At 52.0% G+C, this 17826-nt stretch overlaps 2 protein-coding genes across 5 annotated transcripts; one reads left to right on the top strand and one right to left on the bottom strand.

The window, feature by feature from the left end:
• Positions 1-90: 90 nt before the first annotated feature.
• MTNAP1 (mitochondrial nucleoid associated protein 1) lies at positions 91-8373 on the top strand. Of its 4 annotated transcripts, none has more exons than XM_073310651.2 (5): positions 91-196; positions 3088-4669; positions 5129-5236; positions 5469-5585; positions 6864-8373. In XM_073310651.2, the coding sequence occupies exons 2-5, from the start codon at positions 3094-3096 to the stop codon at positions 6890-6892; spliced, it is 1830 nt and encodes a 609-aa protein (XP_073166752.2). In that variant the 5' UTR covers positions 91-196; positions 3088-3093; the 3' UTR covers positions 6893-8373. The 4 variants fall into 4 exon arrangements, with proteins under 4 accessions (XP_073166752.2, XP_073166750.2, XP_073166753.2 ...); XM_073310649.2 differs by lacking the exon at positions 91-196 and adding an exon at positions 238-300; XM_073310652.2 differs by lacking the exon at positions 91-196 and adding an exon at positions 1149-1228.
• A 635-nt stretch (positions 8374-9008) lies between these two features.
• Positions 9009-16262, bottom strand: CPSF4L (cleavage and polyadenylation specific factor 4 like). The gene is made up of 8 exons (XM_073310723.1): positions 15818-16262; positions 15205-15255; positions 14033-14185; positions 12737-12832; positions 12517-12610; positions 11684-11726; positions 10666-10842; positions 9009-9149 (listed from the first exon to the last, which is right to left on the bottom strand). The coding sequence occupies exons 1-8, from the start codon at positions 16260-16262 to the stop codon at positions 9081-9083; spliced, it is 1128 nt and encodes a 375-aa protein (XP_073166824.1). The 3' UTR covers positions 9009-9080.
• Between the last annotated feature and the right edge of the window lie 1564 nt (positions 16263-17826).

Genomic DNA, 17826 nt, shown 5'->3' with positions numbered 1-17826 from the left:
CTCTCTAGTCCAGCGTAGATGCACCGACCACGCCCCCACTGCCCTACGCAGCATTTCCGTGTTGCGCATGCGCGTTGACTACGTGCCGCTTTTATGCGTGTGTCTACAGGCCAGACTACCGACCTGGTGCTCATGCGTATTCACCACAGCTGGTCCCCGAGGCTTCCGCGCATGCGCTTCACATCCACCTAGATGGGTAGGTGACTAGTGTCTTGCCTGTCCGGAAATGTAATTTTTATTGAATCGTAGACGGGAATTCCAGGCAGGAATCTGACTCCTCGCAGCGCCTCAGCCAGGCTGGTACAGTAGCATAGTGTCAGAAAACGGCATTTAGTATCAGGCAGGATTGACGTCACCCCGCTGAGGGCGAGGGGAGGCCCCCTAATGCTTGCGTTGAAGGGGTCAGCACAGCGGCAGAATGGGGAGGGAGGTTAATGTGTGTGGGGCCCCCCCGCAGGGCCTGTGCTGAGTCCCCCTTCAACAACAGCTTTATCGACACCCTCAGGCAAACAGCCCCCTATTGGTCCCCTTCAACAACAGCTTTATTGACACCCTCAGTGCAAACAGCCCCCTCATGGACCCCTTCAACAACAGCTTTATCGACACCCTCAGGCAAACAGCCCCCTCATGGACCCCCTTCAACAACAGCTTTATTGACACCCTCAGTGCAAACAGCCCCCTCATGGAGCCCCTTCAACAACAGCTTTATTGACACCCTCAGACAAACAGCCCCCCTCAGGGGTCCCCTTCAACAGTAGCTTTATCAACACCCTGAGGCAAACAGCCCCCCATGGGCCCCCTTCAACAACAGCTTTATTGACACCCTCAGTGCAAACAGCCCCCCCCATGGGCCCCCTTCAACAGCTTTATTGACACCCTCAAACCGCCCCCCCCATGGACCCCCTTCAACAGTAGCTTTATTAACACCCTAAGGCAAACAACCCCCCCATGGGCTCCCTCTAACAACAGCTTTATTGACACTCTCAGTGCAAACACCCCCCATGGGCCCCCTTCAACAACAGCTTTATTGACACCCTCAGGCATAGAGCCCCCCCATGGGCCCCCTCTAATAACAGCTTTATTAACACCCCTAAGGGTCACCTGTAACCAATGGCTTTATTCTGTTTCTTTTAGAGGCTCCTACTGGTGTCCATCACCCTAGCCTCTGAGCATCTCCCATGCGAGATTTGAGACTGGCAAATGAGATAACAACAAGGAGACTGCAGGGGTAGATATTGTCACTGCTCTCCCCTGGGGAGCAACTTAAATCATCAGGATACCGTCCTGCCTCCCCTTCTTGTCCTATTTTTTCATATTGAGAAGCTGGTCGCTAGCAGAACGCCTAGGTTCAGCAGCTGCTTTCAGCGTTACCCAACTCATGATTGTATCACACTTGTCACGGTATTTTGCTTAAAGCCCCAGCTCCTGAAGTCATGATACTCTCAGCCTTCGTTTACAAACAAAGATATGTTTCTAGCTCTCGCTGTTGCCAAGGAAAGCTGGAAACGGTGATTCCCCCCCTGCCCAGCTCAAAACCCAGAAGGCAAATTAAAAAAAAAAAAATAACCACCCCAACCCCCAAAATATATTCTTTTTAAAATCTCATGCTTTTTAGGCCAATCTCATAACGTGGGAGGGCTCTGGAGGGGCTCAAGATTTTTGAACTCTTGTGGTTTCCTTTGTAACACTGATGCTGCAAGCATCACAACACAGTGGGAACTAGCCCCTTGTTTCTGTCATGTGACAGGGTCAGGCAAGCTTCAACAAGAGCTTTATTAACGACCCCACGTGAGACAGCAGAGCACCTCTCAGAGCAGGGGGAAGAGGATGGATGGAGCAGCTAGCCACCAGGATAGAAGGGCTCGTGGTTCCCCGGGGAACTGCTGTTGATGCAGCCTAAAGGCTGCTGGAGCACAGGGCGGGAACTAAAGCTGCCCCGAAATGCCACATCCCCCTGCGTCCCCACTGAGCAGGTAGGCATGAGAGCAGCTGTTCCTGCTGCAGGAGGAGGAGGGATATTTTTGGAGCAGGGAGCTGCTTTCCCAGTCATGGAAGGGGAGGGAAGAGAGCTCAGCCAGGAAGTTGTTGCTCTCAGAGCGACTGTCACTGTGACAGAAGGCTGGAGTAGGGAGGTGTACTTTTTATTTTCACATCTGGCTCACAGACAGATCAGGCAGCACTCAGCCCTGCTTTCTTCTCCCCACTGCCCCCAGTGCATTTATCGTTGCAGGGGGCTTAGGAGTCAGGCAAACACTGCTGCTTTTTTACTTTGAGGTTTTGTGCCTCTAACTGCTCGAGGAGGGGGAAGGGACACCAACACTTCAGCAGGAGCCCTCGGTCATTGCAAAACTCAATCTCCTTCCCCTAGGGCTGAGGTTTTTTTTTGTTTTTTTTAAAGAAGGTGCAGAAATGGCAGCATGAATGAGTTATCCTGCTCAGGGACCCCTGCCGTCACAAGTGCAAAGCTCACATGTGGCTGAGGCAAGGATCAATCATTCAAGGTTTAATGCAGGACATAGGCAAGTGCCATGCTTAATTAAGGACATGTTTTATGCATGTGACCCTGGCAAGTTGCATTCCTGTGTAAGTCTTGCAATTTTGGCCAATCTAAGGCTTTCTCTACCTTTGTACCTCAATCTCACTCAGCCACTGTCCTATTTTTACTTGGGAGTGTTTTTTTCTCTTCAAGGGTGTGTGCTTTCCTTTGTTTACCTTAAAAAGAAAAGGAGTACTTGTGGCACCTTAGAGACTAACCAATTTATTTGAGCATGAGCTTTCGTGAGCTACAGCTGTAGCTCACGAAAGCTCATGCTCAAATAAATTGGTTTGTCTCTAAGGTGCCACAAGTACTCCTTTTCTTTTTGCGAATACAGACTAACACGGCTGTTACTCTGAAACCTTTGTTTACCTTGTCATACTAGACAACAGGATAAAATGTAACTTCCTTGTGCTAACTAGTCCCTGTAGTGGGCTCATTTCCACTCCTACCTACCTTTCCTGAGCAGCATCTCACCCTAATTCCTATCACAGGGTCTATTCTTGCTATGACACATGCTAGTAGATAATGCTTTTTATTTTTCTTTCCAGACAAAGATGGCAGGTGTCCCCCCAGGAATGGAACTGTGTCCCTATTGTAGGAAGCCATTTAAGCGACTGAAGTCCCACTTGCCACACTGTAAGATGGCAGGAGACACGAAAACTGCTTTTGACTTAGGCAAGGTGGCCTCTCCTGACTTGAAAGTATCTCATTCCAAGCCAGTTAGACTCTTGGCTACTGAGAAAAAAAGGGGACAAAGTAAAGAGAAGATCACAACCCCAGACAATAGCTCAGAAAGAGAAAGTAAGAAAAAATCCTTTGACACAATAGGGAACAAAGCAGAAAGGAAATTAAACCCCTTACAAATAGGGGGTACTGCTGGATCAGAAATAGCTAGCAACTTGCCTGCAGAAAAGCCAGGTAAAAATACAAAGCGGCAAATTAAACTGACTTCTGAAAAGACACACAGAGATGAAGGAATGACAGTAGTTCAAGAAGAGGCCAGAATGCACATGAATGCAGCAGAGAAGAGGACTTCAAAAGCAAAGCAATTACCCACCAAACAGAAAAGCAGAAGTAAAAATACTTCTCACAATGAAAATTCAGCACCTGGTGGCATTTTGGAGCTTTCTTCTTTGAATAAGGATGGAAAATCTGCTTCAGAGTTTCCTAATGACCCAATAAGATCTTCTGCAAAACAGAAACAAAGGAAGGTAGGGTCTCCAACACAGGAGGTGGCTGGTTCTCTGGATTTACCCACTTGTGATCTTGAAAGTACTCCCAGGTCAGCTCTTGAGGGAGTGAAAGTAGTTATTGAGAAACATCGTGTCAAAGTGCTAAGAGGTAAGAATGAATCCAAAATTCAGGGCACTCTGGCAGACAGTGCTACCACACGTAATTGTACGACCCACGGATGGTATCTGGAAATGCTGGCTCCAGACTGCTCTGAAAGCCATGCAGACACAGTCCAGTCTGACCATTGGAAGAACATGAACGGTACGGGGGCCATGAACACAAATGCTTTTAGTCTGGAGGTTGCAGAAAGTAATACCTTGCGTGGAGAGAGAGAAAAAGGCAATTGTTTAACTGCAACTGAAATGCACGAACTCAGCGATCCTGGAAAAGCTGACTGCAGAAAGAGCCCTCATGGCCTCGTTCTGCTGGACAGAGTGGCTAAAAGTGAGACAGAAGAGAAGCAGTTTTACTTAAATGGTGATGTGGATTCTAAGGCCTCTTTCTCTGCTTCCCTCACCAAGAAGTCCCACCTGTCAGTGAGAGAGACTCTCAGAGGAGCCAGTGAAGGAATAGCCAGCAACTACCTAGCCTGTGTGCAACAGTTTCTGGTGGATGAAAAGCAGATTGCCTTACTTTCCAAGTCTGTTCTGAATACAGGGAGAAGAGACAGCAAGCTGGCTTTGAAACAACACTTGTGCGACACCTCTGAAAACCAACCTACTTGCCTGTTCCAATCATCTGGCAGGAACATACAGGCAAGATCTATTGGACTGGAGTGGTTTCCAGAATTGTATCCTAGTTATCAGAGGCTGAGCATGTTTCCAGGGAGACCTCTCCAGGGGGACGCAGAGATCAAGATCAAGAAGATAGAGCCTGGTTTCTTGGAAGAACCGCAAGGTAAAAGGAGGCTTTCAGTCACCACTTTTGAGATGTACTGCATAGTGACCACTGATGGGCTACATCCATTATATAGAATCAGGATTCGGTGGGGGAAACTTACTGGGTGACTGCTCTTTAAGTGAGCACTCATTTACAAGCTTTTCCTGGGGGACCATAACTGCATTCACTAGGAATAGCATGGCTTTCCATGGAAAAGCAAGGTTGCTTCCCTCAATGTGGGCATTGTTTTTCCTAGGCAGGACACACATCTCAGTGCAGCATAAGATCTCTCCAGTCCAGGGGGAAGGGTTGTATGTTTTTCCTCCCCGAAAGTAGCAGGGAAAGCCGCATTATTGGAATCATTTTGAACTATGCTAGAGAACAGTCTGTGCGTAGAGTACAGTCTGCAGACCGTGGTGTGTGTGGGCAAAATACCTAGCCCTCTTTTCCCACCTGACTCTTGTGACTGTTTTGTAGCTCCCCTCATAGAAAGACGTCTGATGGACGTAAAGCTCAGGGAGCTGCCTGCCTGGCTGGCAGCTTGCGACTTCTCTCCAAAGGGACTGCTCGGAGCAATGCAGAAAGGTGAGCCTGGATCACTTGCTTCTTCTCTGTATGTTAACTTGTCTGGAGCCTAGTCTAAAAAAAACCAGCAGTATGTTGATATGAGAGACAAGAGGAGTTATTTGGCATGAGTTATCTTCATGTAAAAGGAAGTGGCTTGATTGATCCAACCGTTTGGCTTTTAAAGTTACAGTAGTCTATCAGCCCTAATTTGAGATGAATAACCCAGCTGGCCCTGTTTCTATTTCAACAGCCTGGAGCAGTTACAACAACAAATACATCAACGTAAAGAAGGGTGGAGCTGCTGGGATCTCCATGCTGTTGGCTGGATATTGCATCCTCAGCTATGGCTGGAGATATGAGCATCTGAGTAAGGTTTTCTTTTTGGCGTGTGTCTCTTCCAAGCAAATCCTCCTTCCATTTTAGAGGGGGGAAAAATCTCTTTATTAGCCAAGTGATTTCAGGGTTATGAACACTAATACTGGAGCTCTCTGTCAGGGAACTGACAAGAGCTATCCATTATTTATGGATTTTAAAGCCTTCTGGGGGAAAGCAAAAGCTGACATGGTGGTGAACATTAGCCTAGGCTGGTTGGTGGCTTCATGCCCTGTGATTAATACTCTGCACAGTAGGAACCGGGCATGTTACAGAGGCAGTGGTCTCATTCCCCAGCTGGTAGAAGGGAATACCCTACTTTAGTCAACTCTGAGTCAGCTGGTCTATGAAGGGAGTGATGGGCTCTGAAGAAAGTGATAACTATTCCTACCTGTCCAGAAGGCTGGTGACGATGGTGCTGGCTTCGAGGGATTGAGAACATACTGCATTCCCTTCCCCCTTGGGAAATACATAGTTTATCCTGCATACTTTCCTGTTTCATGTAGTTTCTAGGACAGGGCTTTCCTCACACTGCTGAATTTAAGCAACTTCCCGTCTTGCAACTGTTTTTGCAAGAGCTGCTGTAGGACTCGGAGTTAAAGGTTAACGTTTGTAAAACGCTTTGAAGACGAAAAGCCTTAAGTTATTTAAAAACGTAATTTCCAGCCGCCGTCCCCTTTCAGTCATACAGCTCTTGTCAAAAAGGCCAGTGCCTGCTGCACACATGTCAATCTCAGCACCTTCCCGTACTGCATTGAGCAACGTGACTACACAGCGGTGTCGTGTTTGTTCACTCATCCTCTCCCCTGGGGGAGAAGCATGTGCAGTGAAGTATCTTGGTTTGGTAGGATAATGGGGGGGTGGGTTTGTGTTTATGTTGGGGAAAGCCCAAAGAAGCGTGCCTTGTACTTGGGCCGGGCACATGCACAGATACATGGAAACATCTAACCACTTGAGCTTGATGTGTAGCAATATTCTTATTGCTACTAGCTGGGTGTAATTAGGATTTAAACTCTTCATTCCTGCCACTGTGTTCTCCTCCCTTCCTCCTTGAACTATCATGCTTCAGCTGTCTGGCATAGCAGAGTCAACCTGCAGGAGAGAATTAAGGTAAACCAAAAAGATCAATTAAACCCCACTCCAATAAAGCAGCTTAGACACTTATGGTCATTTGAATAGCTAGGAGGACTTTAAACACTACCAGAGAAACATTACTATTCTACACTGGGGTAACATATTGTGGCGTTAACTTTGTATTTCTCACTCTGTAAAGAACAAGATCGCTGGCGCAGGTATCACTAAGGAAGGCACGAGGGCATTCAAGGACCAGAGACAGAAAATACCAGACTGCTGTGTGAGAATCAGGCATGGATCGTACGATCTGCATTCGAATACAACACAAGGGATTGCAGGACAGCTCTCTCGTCTGTTGTAATCAACGACATTAATTTATTGCTAAAGGAAATGCTTTTTATTTACCCTCGTGCACCATGTACTATTAGCCAGAGGGGGTAGGGGCACATTCTGCCTAGACTGACAGTTTCCTTAGAGCACTAACAGGAAATTTGAGTTGATGTTTAGTATCTAAGCAGCAAGAGCTGGATTATAGGACAGAAACTGGAGGATCAAAACCCAATAGCTACTGCTTTTAGCCCATATCAAATCTGAATCTGGTTCTGTATGTTCTAGGCCCATGAGAATGACTCTGGGAAGGGGGAGAACTACAGGCTCTTGCTTCCCAGCTGTTTTAAATTTGAATTGCAGGTTCCAGTGTGAATATTTGGCAGAGGGTCCCAGCCAATAAGAGGAAGAGCAATAGTTTGGAGGGACTAGCTGCTCCCATCCCCCAATTCAATTGTAAAACTAAGGTGGTACAAGAGGCCTGTTATGGGTGCTTGGAGGGGGGAAGTATTTTAACCCCTGGTCCCATTCCAAGTCCCACATCGCATTGATGCAGATCAGTGTTAAGCAAGGCATGCTGTTTGACACTGGGCTGCGTGAAAGTGTAAAGAAATAGGATTAGGCCCAGACTTCATGCTCTGCAAACCCTGGCTTGTTTAAGGATAATGATGTTGGCAAGTCAAGCACTGTACAAGCTAAGACAGATCTGGTCTGGAGAGTTACAAACCGGTGGTTTGACTGCATAGAAATCAGGGTAGGAAAGAGCCATTCTCCCCCACACTTCGCACACCCAGTGCGATGGAAAAATGGCATCCACACGGCCCGGTCTCTCCTTTGTACACAACATGCTGGCCTGTCAAGGGCTGCTTCAGTAATGACCTGTAAAGAGGCACTAAAGCAAAGCAGAAGGAACATTAGCACTGCAGCATCCTATTGCTGGCAGAGGACAAGCCATAGTATTCAGTATTCAGGCTGCCCTTTGGATAGAACATCACCCTTCTAGAACAAACAAGAGTGAGTGATTGGAATAGTGTTGATTCTAGCCTCCTCGAGCTGGCTAAGATTTTGTTTCCTCTCCAGGACAGAGGGGTTGTAAAAGTGTAATGCAATCATGAGAGGTAGAAGAATGGTTGGCAAAAAGCTTTATTACAAATAAGTTACAGAAGCATTCAAAAAACTCCTCCTCTTTGGAAGAAGAACAAGAGTAAAACCACATTTCACCAAGAAATGACTCTCCCCTGCAATAAATCTCCGCTGTATTTTCTTAACTCTGACTTTGTACTGTGTTCTCTTAAAATGCAATACTTATCACGTCTTCCACTGGAGGCTTAATTTGCAAAGCAGCTAACAAGCCTTAACACCCCTCTGAGGTAGTGTTAGCCCCATTTTACAGAAGGGGAAACTGAGGCGCACAGCTATTAAGTGACTTGCCCAAGGTCACATGTCAAGTCGGAGTCAGTGATGAAGCCCAGTTCTGGTACCCAGCCCGTACTCTAGCCACTCCAAACTACAGAAAAGTCAGCTTCCTTCTTAATTTCTTAGAAAAGCCTTTAACAGAAAGTTGCATGAGATTTTCAAGAGAAACCATCTCAGGTACACGGAGAGGGAATAACTTTGATTTTGCCTTGAGTACAAGGCATCCTGCTAAGTGTGATGAACTGTAGTTTAGAAGCCACCAGCTACCCTTTCAACTTCACTCCTGCTGAAACACTTTCTTGTCGCTGCATGCACCAGCGTCCTGAATATTAACCAGAATCCAGACTGACTGTTCTACTGTGCCTTTTAAAAACCGTGTTGTAGTATTGACATGATTATCAGTGTCTGACACACCAGGCTGAGAGCTGAGCCCCCTGCCAACGCAGCAGCATGGGGTCAGAAAATAAATATCCAATTTACAGTTACATTAGAGCAACTGCGTTTCCCTCTTCCTCTTCTCTTAAGCAAAGAGCTGCAAAAAAACTGCATGGAGCAGGATGGCTCTGACTGGGCTCTACAGTGAAAGAAATCAGCTACCCTGATTGGCCTCCTGTTGATACTATATCACAACACAGCATCTTCCTCTGGAATTTCTTCCTGGAACACTCGCAAATCATTTCCCCAGTTGGATTCCCAGCCGACTCTTGCTGCATTTGTTGGCATAGTGACCCTTATCTCCACACTGCAAGGGAAACAAATAGGAGGACATTGACTTTGTGTAGCCCCTATGAGCAAGATCAACCCAGTACAGCAGACAGCAGTCGTCCATGATGGAGATTTAAAACAAGAACCACCACCCCCCACAACTTGTCCTGGTGTAAGAGATGGAGATAGTGGGTTGGTATGATCTGGCATAGCTCTTCTTATGCAGGAATGCTGACAGCTGAACCACTCTTGCATAATTAATTCCTGCTCCCTGGCGATAGGATTGATAGTCTGTCCCACGTGTGCCACGAGTGGGTCACCGAGGCACTCAATGTACTGATAAAAAGAACGTACACACTATTGACGAAAATCCCCTCAGTGGCATTAGTGTCCCATCCTGCCTCCTCACTCCTATAGCACTGCAGTCTAAGAATATTTTGGCTTTAAGACAACTGTCCCCTTCCTGCCAATCCAGATCCCCCCAGTCCTGTGGGCTGCATGAGAAAACAGTTGAGAAACCCAGGAGAACAGAGAGGTCTGAGGAGCATGTGATGACAAGGGGCTAGTGGGCTGAGAACTGCTGCAAATCAGTAAACCCAAGTGATTTTTAAGTTGAAGTAGAACATTGTTCCAGCCACTGAGGAACAGCAGTGGGGTGGGAACACCTTAGAATTCACTGGTCCCTCAACGACAGTAGCCTAAGGAATAAGGTGTCACGGAGTCCCTGGGCGATGCTCTGGAACTGCTCCCCATGAAGCCAGGCGGGACTCTGCGGAAGTCTCCTTTCTGTGAGCAGCCTGTCTGCAGGATACACAGCTCACACAGCTTCCACCTTCCTGGGTCTGACCTCGGAGCATTCAGCATCCTCTGCCCCTCCGTGCGCTTCCCACAGCGAGTCCGCTCAGGCGGGGCTCCCGGGGAAGCCAGAGGGTCCTGCCCCCCAACTTCGCAGTCAGACGGGACTCTCAGCCAGCCAGTAAAACAGAAGGTTTATTAGACGACAGGAACATGGTCTAAAACAGAGCTTGTAGGTGCAGAGAACCGGACCCCTCAGCTGGGTCCATTTTGGGGGGCAGTGAGCCAGACAACCACATCTGCCCTTCACTCCATGTCTCCAGTCAGCCTCCAAACTGAAACTCCCTCCAGCCCCTCCTCCTCTGGGCTTTGTTCCTTTCCCGGCCCAAGAGGTCACCTGATTCCTTTGTTCTCCAACCCTTTAGCTCTCACCTTGCAGGGGGGAAGGGCCCAGGCCATCAGTTGCCAGGAAACAGGATGTTGGCCATTCTCTGTGTCCAGACCCCTGCGCACACCTGCCCTCTAGGGCTCTGCAATGATCATACACCTTTACCCCACCACTTAGATACTTAAGAACTGCATAGGGGAAACTGAGGCACCCCCACACTATTCAGAGGAAACATTAAGAACAGTCCCACTTCGTCACATAAGGTCACATGAGCCTTGCTCCCAGTACTGACGTCTCTGTTTGGAAGGGGGGGGGAAATCATTAGTTGCAATATGAAGAGTTTCCCAGCCAACCAGCTCCAGACACTAACCTTGAAGCATGTGACCTGCCCAAGGGGCCGGAGCATTCCATAGGGGTAGCCACCAGCCTCCTCCCTCTGGCATTGGGCAGCCCTAGCCCCAGGCTGATAAGAAAGCAACAGGACTTGCGGGGCCTGCTGCTCGTGAACGCTCTTGCTGTCAGCAGCCTGGGATGGTGGCGGCAGCCCCTGAAGAACACAAGAGGACTCAGTCAAGCGAGGTGGAATCAAGGCAGGACCGGGACCACCTGGAGCACAGATACAGGGCAGGAGCATTCAGGGGGTCAAAGCAGGATTTCCAGCCTTGGCAACTGGTGATTTTGTCAATGTTTTCCCCCTCTTAAAGACCCAGCTGCTGGAGTCATGTTATTACCCAAGGTCTCAAATTTCTTGGTCAGGAATGGCGGTGAGTTGCCACTCTGGATGACAATGGATAGTCGCTGGGCCAGAGAGAGCGCAAATGACTCGATAGCTGGGTCGCGAGAGCACGCACATCCCTGTTCCGAGGACTGACTATCTGTAAGAAGCACCACAGCTTCAACAAGGGAGATTGAGAAAGACCCTTCTCCAGAATATCCCCGAGCCCAGTGGCTGTGACACTGGCCTGTGACATGGGAGACCCAGTTCAAATCCCAGCCCCACATCAGATAGAGGGAGGTATTGAACACAGGTCTCCCATATCTGAGAGAGCGCCCTACCCTCCAGGCTAAAGGTTACAAGGGGTCGGCACCACCTTCCATCCCCGCAGTGTTTTGGGAATCTAGTCATTGGGCTTCTGCAAAAATTCCCAACATTTAAGTGACAAATTTGGGTTCAGTTTCACCCTTACCGAAACATTTTAATTTTTTTGGTTCAGCCCAAACTTTTCAGGAAACTTGACATGAATTTGTGAATGGTTTCGGTTCGACAGAAACAGGGTTTTGGGGGAGAACAAGCCAGTTGCCGGGGAAAAAAAAAAAATATATATATATATATATTCCACCCAGCTCTCTTTGGGAGAAGAGCGTGTTGGCGCCTTTCCATGCCTTACCTGGGAGACATCTGAGTTACACGGCATCAGGTCTGCCTTGGGGCTATTGCAGGCACAGAAGGAAAAGAAAGGCAGTTAGCTCCTTTGAAATACTAATCTATCCTAACCTGAACTGCAGGCCTCTGCTCCCTTTCAAGGGAAGAGACGGTCTCAGGGCTAAGGTTGACAGAGGCCTCTAGTTGAAAAACTGGCGCTTTCCAGTTATATCAAGCAATAGATTTGATAAAGGCTGGCACAGGGCCGGCAGGTACTATGCTAACCTCTGCCATTTGCAGCTCTGCTGGGCTTGGCCAGGATGTGTTGTGAATACCTGGGTTTGAGTTTCAGAGGGGGTGAATGCTGGCGGGAGGCGAAGGGCAGAAAGGATGCCAACCACAGAGGCTTGGCGTTTCCAGAAGCTAGATTTCTAGGTTTCAGAGTAACAGCCGTGTTAGTCTGTATTCGCAAAAAGAGAAGGAGGACTTGTGGCACCTTAGAGACTAACCAATTTATTTGAGCATGAGCTTTCGTGAGCTACAGCTCACTTCATAGGATGCATGCTCCTTTCTGCAGTCACTTGCCCTGTCCAGCAGATGGCACCGTGGTCACAGAACAGAATTGGCAGGGGGCGCCTGGGGAATCACCAAGTTTTAAGAAGCCACAAATCGAGTTGCTTTGCAGGGAGGAAGGTTGCGCCCCGGCTGGGGCTCAGCTCATCCATCTCACAGTCAGAGACAGACTGACAGCCCACTCTCTGGGCTTTGGTAGAGAGCTGTCCATGGCCATGCAGGCCAGAGACCCCCACAAGGCCTTGCCAAGGTCCCGTCCACTCTCCTACCCCTCCAGATACGTACTGCATGAATTTGCATTTGGGTCCTTCGGGGCAGAAGCCAGCTAAGTAGTTGACACACATCACCCTCCTGGTGTGTTTGTATTTACACAGAGGACCTGCCACATACGCACATCCAAAGAGGGAGAGATTTCAGTCAGCCTAGAAATCTACGCAAGGCTACCAATTGGGCTGGGTCAGTGGTGGGCACCCGTTCACTCAGTTCCCGAGCACGAGGTATTCACCCTGTTTGCAGAACCCTCTGTCATACCAGGGACAGTCTTTAATTCTGGACGCTGGATCAAGGTGCAGAAAGGGGCACTCTCTATTGCTGCACTCGCCTGGAGAGAATATTGATGGAGACGAAAGATTTTTAGCAACCCTGTTGTACGCTTGCCCCTTGAGATGAGAGCAGGCAAAGATTCCCCCCCCCGCCCCCAGGCACTCCCCGCTTGCAAAGTACCACAACGGCCGCAGTTTATACAGCACTAAAGTTCTTCAGTGCTGTGGACACAGTGCCACTGAGAGGCGGCCACTTCTGGGCTGGAATGCAGCCCCCAGCTAGCGGAGACCATGCTGCACAATAAGAAGGGGAGAGGAGGTTTTTGGCCAGAGACACTGGGCCGAACCCCAGCTCTTTGGAAAACGGGCACGTGTTCACACAAAGCAAACAGGGCTTTGGTCCTTAAAGTCCCAAGGCAGAGACACCCTCCTTCCCGCCCCCCAGCAAAAGCATGAAGGGTCAAGTCAGCACTGACACAGCGTCGAACTTGAGGTGACCGGGGGGGGGGGGGGGAGAAGAGGGTCCAGGTGCTCCCTACCTGATGCTCAGAACACTTCCCTCCTTCTCGGGCTCCTTTCTGGAGCTCATACCCTGCAAGAACAGGTCCCTCCGGGGTGCAGCACTTTGCTCTGCTAGAGGGGCCTCCACCTGCACGGGTGCATTGACATCAGGGCCAAGCCCCCTGAACCTGGCCCACGGAGCCGTCGTTAACATTAAACGCCTGCCTGAGAAACGCACCTCGCAAAGGGACTGGCTCTGCTGCGTTGGGGGCAGCTGGCTCAGGGCAGGGTGTGGCCGGCAGGGAATTCCCATACCTCCTGGCGAAATGGGAACCCGCTGCAGAACAGGGGCTGGGGGGCTGGCTCCCCAGCAGAGACAAGCGAGGAGTCCAGAGGGCAGTTCCCCTAAAGACAGCAGGAGCCACTAGCTTACCATTCTCAAGCATACCTAGAAATCGGGCAGCGGGGGTGGGTTAGAACGCAGTAAGGTCAGCCAGGGCCGGAAGGTGCCTTCACCAGGGCAGTTCACCCACTACCACTGCCCTAGAGAGGCCCCGTTATCCACCCCTGCTGGCAGAGCTAACATGGGCCCCAGACAGGACAAGAATTGGCTCAGATGGAGTCGGGAGCATCTGAACATCTGCAGGCAGCTGCACCCCCCCCCCCCACCGCCTTGTCCCAGACAAACCTGGATCTGCTAGAGCTCTCCTAACCCCACCCCGAAACTGCCAGGCCCCCGCCCGGCTCCCAGCACCTACCAAACTTGGAGTAGAAATAACACTCCGGCATCTTGGTCATGTCGTACTCGTGCAAGAACTCGCACTGGTCTCCCCGCTTGCACAGCCCCCGCAGCCAGTGTTTACACACCACCGTCTTCTCACCGTGGATGTGCCGGAAAGGACACATCAGGCCTAGACGCAGAGGAGAGCAGACACCTTGGTCCCTGCCTTGCCCAGAAGAACCCACTCCCCACACCTCCCGCAGAGTCACCCTATCCTGCTCCCAGGACAGCCAGGCTATATTCCCCCTCTGAAGCCTGGTGCTACTGCTTCTTACTCAGCCCGAGCTCTCATCATGACTCCTTGGGAGAGGATCCCCCTGCCCGCTCCGGCATCCCAGCAGCGAGCAGCCAGGGCTGTCACTGGCATAGCTGACAGCACGAGAATCCTGTTCTTCGCAGGGTTTCACCAACTTCGCTGGCATCTCCAGACACAGGATAGAGAGACGCTCCCTCGCCCTTCAACTCCTGGGGGTGGAGCACAAGGCTCTGGTGGAACCCAGGAATCGCACTCCGCTGAGCTCACTTCTCTGATGCTCCGAACTGCCTGCCTAGGGGCTTCTGTACCACCCCCATCAGCGTGGTACCTGGGCATCCTCCCAGCGTCCTTGGGAGGCCAGGGAAGGGCATTAGCTCCAGGCACAGATTGTGGGTGGGGGGGACGACACAGGCACGAAGAGCGGGAGTGACAGAAACAGAACCCAGGCCTCTGGAGCAGCAGCCAGTGCCTTGGTCCCAAGGCCAACCTCCCCTTCCTCCTCGCCAGCACCCGTGGAGAGGGAGTGTCCTGCCTGTGCACTCTGTCAGGGCCAACCCCGGTCTGGAGGGGCCCCTCTCAGTCAGGGGGAGGTGGTGTCGGGCTCCGAGCAGCCCCTTCACTCTGGGCCATCGCTGCCAAGACGGCTGGCAAGGGGCCAGCTAATGCCAGATGTGATGGCTGTTTTCATGGTGATGGCACTCGCCCGCTGGCGGTCGGGCTGAGATCCACCAACCCCCAGGACGCTGGCCATTGAGCAGGGGGCAAGTCCCAAGGGCTAGTACTGGAATCTCTAGGGATCTGGAGAGGAAAGGCTCCCTGTCAGGCTACCAATCCCCAAAATAACAGCATCCCTGCTCCCCCTGGATGGACGCTCCCAGGCCCCCATTACTCACCCTTCGCGCACAGTCCTCGGAGGAAGAACTCACACACGGACGCCCCCGACTCTGGAAGGGGAGAGGCAGGTATGGGGAGGGGGGGGTGTTTTCGCCCACTTGTAACCACCCACAGGATACCACAATCCCAGGCATTGCCTGCTGCTCTGCAGAGATGGGACCCCTGGGCTGGGCCAAACACATCAACTAGGATGGGGAACTCCTCCATCTACCCCCATCCGAGTCTCTCTGGGATCTTGGGGTGGGCCCATCACCATGGTACCTGCGTGCCAGTCACTGCTAGTGTCCCCACCTGCAGAGAGGCTGGAGGTCAGGGGGCTCCTCTCTCTGCTCACCACACCCCACGCAGCCCTCGTCTCCGTACTCCGAGCCCCATGGCCCTGCCAACGCCAGCACTCCTCCCTGAGCCCCTCGCCAGTCCTAGGCTGGGCAAATCCTACCAAGCCGCCCTGCATCGTGAGCCAGAGCCCTCTCTGGGCCTAGCAAAGGGGGCTGGCTGGAGGGGAGCGAGATGCTCCAGGAAGCTGGGAGCATGAACACAGAACTGGAGCAGAACTTGGGGTAGGGCTATCAGGCCCCACAGCTGGGAAGCAGCAGGTCCCCCCCAACTTACTGTCCATGCCTGGAAAGGGCAGGAGCAGGGCCCCTCGCTGGTGCTCCACATCCCGCTCTAAATTGAACATGAGCTTCTCCACCCCAGCAATGAGCTCCTGCATGTCCTCCCAGTCAGCGGGACTCGGGAGATACCCCCAGCCAAGCCCCAGACCCAGAGTGGAGCCCGGCCAGCCTTCCCCGTGTGCCTCAGGCAGGCTGAAGAGCCCCAGCTGAGGAATGGGATTGAAGAAGGGGCCAGCTACAAATTCCCTCCCTCTCATATTCACCCTTCCCCTCCTTCCTGCTGCTTGCTCAGAGTTAACAGCCTGGGTGCTGCAACCCCTCTGCGGCCTTCCTCCCCAGCACGTCCCATCACCCCTCTTCTCCGATCCGGCTAGGAAACCGGGCTGAGCCCCCAGCTGCTCCCAGCTCCCTGTTCCTGCTGAGCCCCCAGGAATCTGCATCCCCTTCTCCAGCACCAAACAGAGGGAACTGGTGAAGGAGGCCACAGCTTGGAGGGAGCAACTCCCAGCATCTGGTCTCAATTTGCAGCTGTGATTGAGTGGAACTGCGCCCCAGCTGTAGGGAAATCATCCCTGGGCCCCAAGCAGCCCTGCCGTATTAACCCCCCCCACATCGCTCTCTGCATAACCATCTGCTTTTACTGCGTTAGCCTCCAGCCCTGGCTATGCCTGGAGACCAGCTGGCCAGCATCTCCCCCAAGAAACCGCAGGGTCCCCCTGAGTGCTTTGCATTAACTCTTTCACTGCTAGGGCTCTGTGCTGCACAGAGCTTAGCTGTGGGGCATTAAGAGATTCCCAAGCTCAGTCGTTGGGTGGGGTCTTGGCTGCCAGATCCTCTCAGGGGCCAGTTCCTGCAGAGCCCGTCTGCGGAGCCGCCTGGGTCCAGGTCCAGGGAGCAAGGAACAGGCCTACCTGGTTACTATCGCATCACCTGATAGCAGCTTTTGTGGTGAGCTGGTGACTTGTTACTGAACCCCCCCAATCTGGAGCTGGCACCGAACTTTCTGGGGCGGAGCCACCTCTGCTTCTGGCATGTGTTATAAAAGCCAACAGCCAAACACTCTCATCTCGCCAGAACTTGTGTTAGTTATTATTTGGGTCACGTGCGAGCCCAGGAGCTGCGGTCGTGGCCGGCGCCCCATTGTGCTTGGTGCTGTCCAAACACCCCACTGCAAGATGGCCCCTTCCTACTGACACTTATAAAAGAGCCTGTGTCACTACTGTGCCCCCGCGCGCCCAAGCTGCAAGGTGGCACGGCTGCCTCTCCTGCCCCAAAACTCAGGAGGGCAGCGACCTGCCACCCAGCACTGCGTGCATTGAGGGCTTCTCGGTGCAGCCTGGCTAGACCCAGCTCGAGCACTGCTGAGCCCTGGGAAGCTCGTGCCTGGCTTCTGAGCAGGCCTGGGCACCACCTCACTAATATGGGCATCATCCAAGTGATACCAAGGCCAGAGGCAGAATCCAGCTGTCAGCTCTAGGCAGGGATGGAGGTACCAGCGTCTCCCCAGCCCAATACCAGCCCTGCCCATGTCGCCTCTTCTGTACGGAGCCTGACATCCATGGCCTATGCCACGTGGCACCTGCTCCCTCTTTGTCCTGTGCCAGACGAGTGGCTGAATGACCCTCCCACCGTGCCCGGTCAGCTGTGTGGGCATCTCAGCCTCTACCGCCATATTCCCGGCACTCCCGCTGGCTCCGGGCACGGCAGCCCCGTGTGCTCATGCCAGTGCCTCCCCCTCCGGCCTGCTCACTCAGCTGTGGTGCGCGTTCTGCCCTGTCAGCGCGAGGCAAGCGGGTGCTCTCGAACGGGCCGCTGAAGGTGACAGGTGTCGGAACGATCGCGGGCGGCCGCTTGATGTTTGAAGGGGGTCGCGTGACGGGCGCCTTGGTGCTGCTCCCGCTCCATCCCCAAAGCGAGGGGCGTCCGGCTTCCCGTGCTCGGGCTCAAGGCAATGCAGCAGCTCTGGGGCGGGCTAGCCACAGGAACGGAGGGCGGAGCGGCTGG

Source organism: Lepidochelys kempii, chromosome 14 (genome assembly GCF_965140285.1).
Source record: "Lepidochelys kempii isolate rLepKem1 chromosome 14, rLepKem1.hap1, whole genome shotgun sequence".
NCBI classification, from domain to species: domain Eukaryota; kingdom Metazoa; phylum Chordata; order Testudines; family Cheloniidae; genus Lepidochelys; species Lepidochelys kempii.
Note: the sequence above shows the minus strand (reverse complement) of the source record. Positions and strands in the feature narration are given on the sequence as shown.